The sequence below is a fragment of the Neophocaena asiaeorientalis genome, unplaced genomic scaffold (genome assembly GCF_003031525.2).
Source record: "Neophocaena asiaeorientalis asiaeorientalis breed wild unplaced genomic scaffold, Neophocaena_asiaeorientalis_V1.1 scaffold345, whole genome shotgun sequence".
Lineage (NCBI taxonomy): Eukaryota > Metazoa > Chordata > Mammalia > Artiodactyla > Phocoenidae > Neophocaena > Neophocaena asiaeorientalis.
The window spans coordinates 150,701-160,574 of NW_020175181.1; the positions used below are offsets into that span (position 1 = coordinate 150,701).

At 50.8% G+C, this 9,874-nt stretch overlaps 1 protein-coding gene across 1 annotated transcript in view; it reads right to left on the reverse strand.

Annotated features, from left to right (window-relative positions):
- The window catches only part of PLB1 (phospholipase B1), a 134,232-nt gene extending 125,587 nt beyond the window's left edge, over positions 1–8,645 (reverse strand). Inside the window, exons 1-2 of the mRNA XM_024764469.1 lie at positions 8,531–8,645; positions 2,249–2,436 (exon numbers count right to left, since the gene is read on the reverse strand). Of these exons, the coding sequence (XP_024620237.1) occupies positions 2,249–2,306 (58 nt within the window). The 5' untranslated portion in view covers positions 2,307–2,436; positions 8,531–8,645. The remainder of the gene's footprint in view (positions 1–2,248; positions 2,437–8,530) is intronic.
- Positions 8,646–9,874: the final 1,229 nt, after the last annotated feature.

Sequence of the window (9,874 nt, forward strand, 5' to 3'; positions counted from 1 at the left end):
GCCCGCGTACCGCAAAAAAAAAAAAAAAAAAAAAAAGAAGAAAAAACAGAAAGACTTGTTTCTCACAAATAATAAAGCTTAGTACAAAACTATAGAATTAAGATAATGTGCTACTGGCACAGGGATAGACAATGGGACAAATAAATCAAAACAGAGTTTTAAAACAGATGCACGCACATGAGTCCTTTATATATGAACTGAGGAGGCTCTTCAGAATGGTGAGGAAGGAACTGACTTTTCAATAAATGGTGCTGAGACAACCAGGTATCTTCATGAAAAAACATATAAAACTAGGTTCTCCTCTTACAGTAGTCACCAAAATCAATCCCAGATGTCTTTAAAAAGACCCAGTGAGAAAAGCAATTTATAAAGTTTTTGGAAGGAAATGTAGAATAATATCTTCATGACCCTGAGGCCAGAGAGAAGTTCTTAAAGAAGACACAAAGAGCACAAACGAGAAAAGATTAAAAAAACTTTAGAAACGGACAGACAGTATACAGACAGACAATGGCCAGACCATAGATGACAATACAACTGTGACCCACACATCTGCAGTAGACGGGCAAGGAATCAGCCTAGAACAGTCAGGACTTGGCCCGTGTCTGCAGCTCCCCAACTTTTGTCCCTGCTTCCAACTCAGGACCAACCAGAGAAAGCCACGTATGTTTCCCAAACGAATCATTTAAGATGCCTGGTTTCTAGTTAGCCACCTGCAGCTAGCTTCCCCCTGGCAACAGCCGCCAGTCAGAGCAGCCCTGAAGCCTTCCCCTCTTCCGTCGTCAGCTTTCCCACTCCCCTGCCTGCCTCGGAGTCTCTGCCAAACGCAAATGATAGCAGCTTTTACCATAGCAACCTTGGAATACATGCCTCCGTTTGTTCTCATTTGGCTGGTCTCCCTTTACTTCCCCCCCAGATTAGGAAGTCTGTTCACTTAAAGTCTCCATAAAGAGAATGAAAGACGCTTCAGAAGGTACTTGCTGGTTATACCAACAAATAGCAAGTGCACAGCCCATATGAAAAACTGAAAAGAAATCAGTGGGAAAAAGGACAACCTGTTGAAGAAAACGGGAAACACACTAGAACAGTCACTGCATGAAAGAAGAATTCAAATGGTCCATAAACATAAAGATTCCTAAGCCTCAGGAGTAATCAGGAAAATGCAGTCACCCAGTGTAGGAAGCAGAGCAGGCACTATCATTCTCTCTGGCCTCGCATCCCACCCAGCGACTCAGAGAGGGCGACCGACATGTCCCAGGTAGGTAGCCGAAGCAGCGCTTGGACCCCAGCCAGGCCCCGGCCTCTGTCCCTGCCTCCTCCTCTCCCTCTGCGGGCTCCAGGGCAAGAGCTTTCTGACTCTGGGCCCAGGCCTCTCATTTGGAGACAGTTAAAAAATCATCTTTAAGGGACTTCCCTGGCGGTGCAGTGGTTGAGAGTCCGCCTGCCGATACAGGGGAGGCGGGTTCGTGCCCCGGTCTGGGAGGATCCCACATGCCGCGGAGCGTCTGGGCCTGTGAGCCATGGCCGCTGGGCCTGCGCGTCCGGAGCCTGTGCTCTGCAACGGGAGAGGCCGCAACGGTGAGAGGCCCGCGTACCGCAAAAAAAAAAAAGAAAAAATCATCTTTAAGGCCCTCTTCGGTTTAAAAGATCCCGCCTTTCTGAACAAAGGGAGGAAGGTAGAGCCAGGGGCTGGGAGAAGAGGGACAGAGGCACTGTCTTTTAACCATTAGCTCAGAAGAAATCCAAAGCCCTGGCTTGGAGCCCACTCGTTTCAGTCAGAGTCAGTAGTACTGAAGAACGCGGTGCAATCCTGTAGAATTCATCATCCTCAAATCTGCCTTCCTCTGCCCTTTCAGCAAAAACGAACAAGGCCCATGTAATGATCAAAATGTGCTTACCATTAGTGGTCATAGTGGTACTTTTCCATGTTAAGAATCAAGGTCCAGGGAGGTAGGACTTGCCCAAGGCCACGCAGCACAGAGCACTAGAATCCGCGTCTTCACGACTCCTACACCTATGGCTTTTTGCTTCCCCACCACGGGGCTGTTGCCCGCCCACACTTCTCACCTGTCCTAAGACCTGCCCATCGCCCACAGCTGTGGGCACTTAAGCTCAGCACTGCAGCCTGCCTATTCTCACCTGTGCGTTTTGTGCTCACTGAAAATTCCTCTCCCAAGCTCTGTGCCGAAGCAACATGGGACACCAGCAGGGCTGACCCACTGGTTGCCCTCCGAGCAAAAGGCAGACTTACCTCGCCCCAGCAGCAGCAGCAGCAGCCCCAGGAGGAAAGTGCGTGGCCGCAGCCCCATGCTGGAACCCTCCAGACGTCCGCGGACCGATGGGCTATCACTCTTCCTTCTCCTTTTATGCTCCTCTGTTGTCTGATAGGACGCCTGTCATAAATTTTACTGTCTTCACCTTTGACAGGGCAGTGACCAGCTGTAAATGATAAATATTAACATTTAGGTAGACGACTTCTCAAGGTAGATGGGTCAAAGATGGGTGGCATGTTCTAGACAAAGGCACCAGAAGACCAGGACCACACAGCCCCCTTCGCATGGCCTTCCAGGATGGTGAGTGCCCAGAAATTGCTAGCGTCGGGGGACTGGAAATTGCTGGCACTGGGCTGGAATCCCAGGTCGGCCACAGCCATCAGAGCTTGGGGGGCATCCCTTAGGTTAGCCTCAGCTTTTCCGCTGTAAGCTACGGAACTAAACGCCATGAAAGAAGTGAAAGTACTCTGTAACAACTATAAACCAGCCATCTCCGAATGTGAGATCTCTAGTGGGCAATGTGTTCCCACAGTGTCTCAGGAGTGCCTCTGGGTTCCCTAGTCTCCATGGCACAGAGAGGTTTTTTCCGAGCCCTGCGCCTAGAGCCGGGGTGGCTGGGAGTGTTGGGCTGAAGTGTGTGCCACACATTTATTGTGTCTGCATGTTGAATTGACAGATGTTAGCCAGACAGGTGAGCCATGGAACTCATCTGATAGAACTAGAAGTTTCCTTTGGGCAAACGAAGTCAGAATGCTGGGCTGGGTCCAAACTGGGCAGATGGCGCTGGAGTTTAAAGCCTGGGTGACAAGCCTTGAGGGGGTAAAGTTGAATTTTTTTCCCACAAGTATCAAGGAACAATGGCCTTTAGTTAATAGAACAAATATATTTAAATCATCCTTGCATTTTGGTGACCCTTATGGCAGCAAGGCTGAGAGCCTGACTTCTGAGATCTAGCTAGGAGTCTGGAGCTGGTTTCTATCACCCAACCTCAGATCTTGATCTGCTGACACTTTTCTCAAATGTTTAAAATCATAGTTGGGTTCTCTTAAGTATAAAGCGAAGACTAAGTGGGCGGCCCCTTGTTTCTGGCTTCCAGATATTAAGTGGTGTTTTCGTTTTTCACCTGCTCAGAAAAATGTGGCTTGTGGGTGACCACTGGTTTAGCTGGGCCTAAGGCTCAGCCTCAGGGCTGCACGGAGGTCTCAGGTCACACCAAGAGTGTGGAGGCACTGATACAACTTGACCAGCTGACCATCGGCTGGTCCTGGAGCCTGGCAGAGGGCGGCACACAAGGCAGAGAAGGAAGAAGAAGTAAACCCAAGGCGTATGTGCAGGGGCCATTTGGACATAGATGCTTCTGAGCATCTGACGCTTGGTATCTTCACCAAACTTCCCACAAAGCTCAATGAGAGACCCAAAGCTGCTGTCCTGCTACAAGGATGTCAGGAGTCCACTCAGCTCCAGGCCACCAACAGCTTTGAGGAGCATCCCTGAACCTACTTGGACTGAATGGGTGTTCATAGGTCCCCACTCATGCTTAAGCCAGTTGGAGGTGGGGTGGGAAGCGTGATGGGAAATGGGCAGAAATAGCCTAGCTCTGCAGTCTGTGTATTCCTTTCCGTCTCTTACTGCTTCTCTACATGACCATTATGGCCCAGCTGGACTGGCACACATACCAACTTCTCACCTCTTTTCCATTTAGAAAAATTGAGAAATGACTTAAACACATATTTAACCTGTGTGAAGCATTTTTATATAGTACAGACTGAAGTCTCTCTTAGATAAAAAAATCTTTGAGTCCTGTCAGTGCATCAAGGAATTCTCATCACCTGTGAGGCAGTGGGGGAATAACATTTTTTGGGCATTCTTGTCAGCCTCTGGTGTGCTCGTTAGGTGTTAGCTTAATTAGCACTGAAGACCTATGTGATATATTCGCAGCTGTGAAAACAATGGACAAAGGACTTGTCAAAAGCCAGAGGCAAACTCCGAAAGCTTATAAGCTTCTCTGATTTTTGCTACTAAAATGTCCTACGAGAACACGTCCTAGAGAAGGTAAGATGCTTCACTTCAGACTTTAGCAACAATCAGCAGGTGTTCCTTTTGCGAAAGGCACAGGCCCATGAATTCAAATCTTTTAGGGATGGCAGTCCGTGCCTTGGTCAGAAGGCATCTTAGTGACTGAAAAAGCTGAGAGTGTGCTGTTGTCCAAGAAACCACAAGGCGGGGCTAGACCAAGCCTTGGCCACAGGGCCTCTGCGGATTAAAGGGGCACTGGCGTTAGAAGAGTATTCTTCAAACTGGGGGTAACAACCCATTATTATCCCATGAATTTAAAGTAATGTTTTGAGAAACTTTCATTTCAGCTACATGTGGTGATACAATATGTATTTCTAAACATGGGTCACAGTGAAAAAGAAAAAGAAAAAAAGAAAACCACTACCTCAGAGAGTAGTAGATCAGATCCATAAGGAAATCCTTAGACTTTGAGAAAAAGGAAACAGATTTGCTTTTCCCTCTGGTGAAGGATGCAGCTACACCAAATGCCCATGTACTGGGAGCTAGAAGTGATGCCTGTGGGTCTTTTTAATGGTTGTGAGCAGTAGTAAATAAAATTGTTCTCTTCTTTCAACAAAGGAAAACCTAATCCCTGGCTCCTGGGTGAGCTCTGCCAATGTGGTAGAATGTGTGCCTGTCATTTAGGACAAGTACCCACTGGTGCCTATCTTACAAAAGACCCATGGCTAGAAGAGGAAGGGTACACACCAGAACTGTGGCAGGGGTGGAACCAGGGGTGTCAATTTCAGAATAATCTGCACGGATGCCACTCATGTCCTGAGAATTGTCTGCCCCAGTTTCAGCTTTTCTGAAGCACCTACTGGCCCTCACCATGACGGCCTCGTGTCACTCATTCCTGCATGGAACTAAGTCGCAGGATCCTGGTAGGCCTCCTGAGGGAGAAGTTGGGCCTTTCTCTTCCTGTCGTCTTGGCACCCCTGGAACCCCTCCCCACCGGAGCACCTAGCTCGGTGTCCTGCACATACGAGGCCCTCAACAAATCCTCATTCGTTGGCTAACTCTTCTCCAAAGGCAGAGACAACTGGTTTAACCAAGCCTGTGTTCTCCAAGCCCTTCCCAGCCACAGAAGGGAAAAGAGGCTTGGATTAGGCATCTCCAAACCTGAATGTTACCTAGATGTTCCTGTGGATACAAAACACAAGCCTGGATGTACACACACACACACACACACACACACATGGGCAAACAACTGTCCAGTGCAAGTAACTGAGCAGATTTAGCTTCCCTGGGGCAGTGGATTTTCTTATAATCAATATACCAATGATAAGAGTTTAATTAAGGAATGAAAAAGTAAGAGACAAAATGAAGAAGGGACCAGCAATGCATGTCTAGAAAAAATACAATTTTCAAATATCACAGCATTAGTAATAAAAAAAAAAGGACAGGGCAAATCCCAGTAGAACATACACTCCACGAGACCTGTCCTCCTTGTTCTTTGCTATGTCCCCCGTGGCTGGCACATTGCCTGTCATAGCAGGCATTCATTCAATGTTGGATGAATAAATAAATGAACGAAAGTCAGAATAAAAAGGAAAGAGACCAAGACTACTATAAAAAGATCAGCTCAACAGAACAGAAAAGATGAAAGGGATACACATCATGTTTTAGGACAGAACACTGAGGAGAAAGAGACAGGCAGGATGCTCTAATACCATGAAGCACGATGGGAAAAAATAATGGAGAAGCAACATTGAAGCTCACAGCCCATGGTCTTCCCCAAGGTCACACGATTATTCTCCCAGCTCCTTGGTTCTCAAGCCTGGCTTGCACATTGGAATCACCTGGAGAGCTTTCAAGAAAAATACCTGTGCCTGGGCTTTACCCTTGGACCTTCTGAATTAATTGGCCTAGGCTGGGGGTTGGGCATGAAGTTTAATGATGGATTCCAGTTGAGCCAGGCCTGCCCAGCACTGAGGGATGAAGAGGGCTTCATCTCTGCTGTTCTGGACGAGCCAAAGGTCCCTGGGACGTGGCTTGATGCCAGAACGGGCCATGGATGCTGACAAAGTCAGACTGACCTGGCAGCCTCTCCAGAGAGGAAACCCACAGGAACCCTGGGTAAAATGCTGGAGCTTCCCTCCGAGGTCAGGGAGTAGATGGGGAAAGGGCCAGATTCTGGCGCCTGGAGAGGCCCAGTCATTGAGCACCAGGATGTGTGGGCTACAGTTCCAGAACAGCCATGGTGCCCGTTACCACCTGCAGGCTTTTCCTCTTCCGTGCATCTTGGTTTCCCGGCCTGTGAGACTGATGGCATGAATTCCATGTTGTCACATGCAGTGTGAAGAACTGGACAACAGCAGTTGGGGAAGGGGTGAGACGAGCTGCCTACTTCAAGCATATAGGGTACCTCTCTCCCGCACAAACCTTTGTGCAGAGAAGGGCACCGTCACCAACTGGCCACCATTTACAGGTGGGGAGCATGTAGCCCCCACGGCATGAGCCCTGAGATCCTCCAAATCACACGCTGTTCTGCTTGTTGGTCCCTCTCTCCCCTCTCTCATCCACCATCTCCAGACTCTGAGCCCCCCAGACCCCCCAGTGCTTCCCAACCTTTATGCCTCCCAGCACACGGAAGATGGCGGTATTTGCACAACACAGAGTCTGAGCAGGTGGGGCGATCTGCAGCCTGAGATGATCAGCCAGACAGCCCCCAGGCCCCTTCCCACCCTCCCCCGCCCCGAGCAGGGCTTGGGGGGTGTCGTCAATGCGTTTCCCCATCTGTACACCTTAGTGCACCTACACCCAGGTGAAGACTTGAACAGCATTTGCTAAGCACCTACTGGGTGCCAGGCATGTTCTAATCAAACTCATAAATGAATTATCTCATTTAATATCAGCTACATTCATGAGGCTTAAAAGCCTTGACTGAGGTCACCCAACCAGTAAGTTGTAAAGAGGAGCTTCTGACCCAAGTCTTCTACCTCCGCAGCTGTGAGTTTCTCCCAGGCGTGACTGAGAGATGAGCCCGATGAAATGGTCTTAAACACCCTTCCGGAGGGAAACCCGGGAAGGAGTCTGATAGTGCGTTGGTGGAGGGCAGCCTCTGGGCTGGAGAGTCTGGCAGTACGACCATTCCCTCCTGGGCGCTGAGTCTGAGCGGGCCACCCAGCCTGACCACCTCACGGCCCGGGCTCCGGGTACCCACTAACCTGTGGAGGCCATCTCAGGGGGACCAGAGAACCAAACAGGGACGCTCTGCTCCATCCCAGTTGGTGGACGCCCGGCTGTGACCTCCTTTCCCCTCCCCGGGAGGATCCCACCCAGAGGCAGGAAAGCAGCAGGGATTAGGTCAGAACTGGTCAGAGAGCACCTGAACCTTAGCGGCCGTCTAGTCAGTCCCCTCCACCCCCATTGTACAGAGGGGGAGACCGAGGCAGAGGAAGCCGGAGGGCCAGTCTGTGACTAAGGGCCTGAGCTATAGGTCTTGGATTCCCTGATTCAAGTCCAGGGCTCTTTCCCCATTCATCATGTAGGGCTGGATCACCCCGACCACTTGCAGCAATGGAATTTTTAGGCCAGTTTTACTGATAAGAAATGAAAACCCAGAAAGGATTAGTAACTTGCCCAATTGCTCAGCTGCTCAGGGTAGAACCCGGAGTGCTTGCCCTCTCTACCACAGCCCAGGAGTGGTCAGGTTCAAGTCAGAGACACTCGACACAGACCCTGCACTAGCAGATACCAACATAAAAACCAGGGCCCGCATCTCCATTCTGGGAAGAGGGTTCCCATGGAGACAGGTCGGCCAGCAGGGCCAGTAGGCACTGGAACGCAGGAAAAGCTCTTCCCTGGATCTTCCAGAGCTGAGATCCCCAGGGCAGGGCCGGGCGAGTGCCCTGGGGAGAGAAGTGGTGTGAGAGTCCTCTGCCCACTGAGGGGGGTGCTCCCGAGGGAACTGTGCCATGTGGCTAAGCTTTCCCTTATTCCATTTCTTTTGCATCCTTTGAGAGTTATGATCTGTTCCTCAAATCCAAAGGGAATAACCACAGTCTCCTGGCCTTTCCTGGGAACCTCGCGTGCTTAGGACCATGCCGGGAGGATCCTGGTTCCTGCAGCCCCTCATGGCCTGACCCCACATGCTTCCCTGGCCTGTGTTCAGAGTGGACCACCTGCTAGGAGGGCTTCTCCCAGACCACGGATCCAGAGACGGAAGAGCGCCTCTCTACCACCAAATCGGGGCAGCTTACCGGCTGTCGACGTCTCTCCATCCGCACTGCTGATCCAGACTGGGGCCTCTGGGCCTTGGGCTGTGGGGCAGGAGACGGCTGTGGCCTGGCGTCACCAGCTTGCTGTGGAGCTGGGCCGTCATCCACCCTCACACACGCTGCACGTGGTGTTAATAGCCTTAGTAATGATGACGATACACAAGTGTGCTTGCTTGGCCGGCTCCCTGTTTACCTGTGATGGGCATCACCTGGGGAGAGGGCCGTGCAAGTGGGCTGGGAGTGGGAGGGGGCCGGCCTTCTGTCCCAGGGCGCCAATGCAGATGGGCCTGCTGGGCCAGGCGGGGCTGGGCAGGCAGATCTGCGCCGGGCTCCAGTCATCAGCGTAGCCAGGCCTGGATTAAGCACAGCCCCGCGGAGCTTTGTCACCTCAGGCTCTGTTTCCCAGGGGGCGCCTGTGTGCCTCTCTTCGGAGCACTGCTGGCTGAGGCAGGCCAGCCTGTACTCCTTTCTTCTCTCCCTGATTCTGGAAGGACCTTCTTTATAACTGCAGGGTTATAACCTGTTAGAACCCAGAAGAGAAAACCTGAGGAAAAAGAATTTTCAAATTCCTAATTTTCTCCATTCTAATCCCCGTACATTTTCATACTGTAACATCTCTGAAGACAGTCTCTAAGAAACCACAGAAATGTTTAGAAGCTTGCCCAAGATCACACGGAGAGCAGGTGGTGAGACCAGATTTTTAACACTGTTTTTTCTGCCCCAAAGGCCAGTCCTCAACCCAAGACACAATACTTCCTTACTTTTGTTCATTTCCGTTTGTTCCTTGATTGACCCTTATAGGCCTCTTAGGGGCCAAACACGTATGACCAGGAACACCCAGGGCTGTAGGCCTTAATCCCAGGCTCTCCAGAGAGCAGCCGGAAGCTCAGGGTGGTCTCCATGGAAACCCCGGATGCCTCCTCCTACGCCCCACTCTCTTTCATCTTTGCTCTGGGAGCCACCTGGAGCCAAGTTTCCAATTGTTCCTCTCTGCAGACATTGAGATCCAGGTTTTCTTAAGCAGACCAAGGCTCCAGGCTCTTGACCTGTAGCATCTCTCGCCTGGATTCCTGGACCAGCCCCTGCAGGCTGGCCACCACAACCCCTCACCCATCCCCGAGGGGGTGACCTTTTAAAACCCTTTCCCCTCGCTCATCTCCCCTGCCCTCCACCGCGGCTTCTGCTCCCGTCACTCTAGCAGACGTACTCTAAGATCAACAATTTGTTCAATCCACTGGACGGTGAGGCCCTCAGACCTCGTCCTACCTGACATCTCAGCAGCGTTTAACGGCTGACTGCTACCCTTCTTCTCAGAAAGTGCTGTCC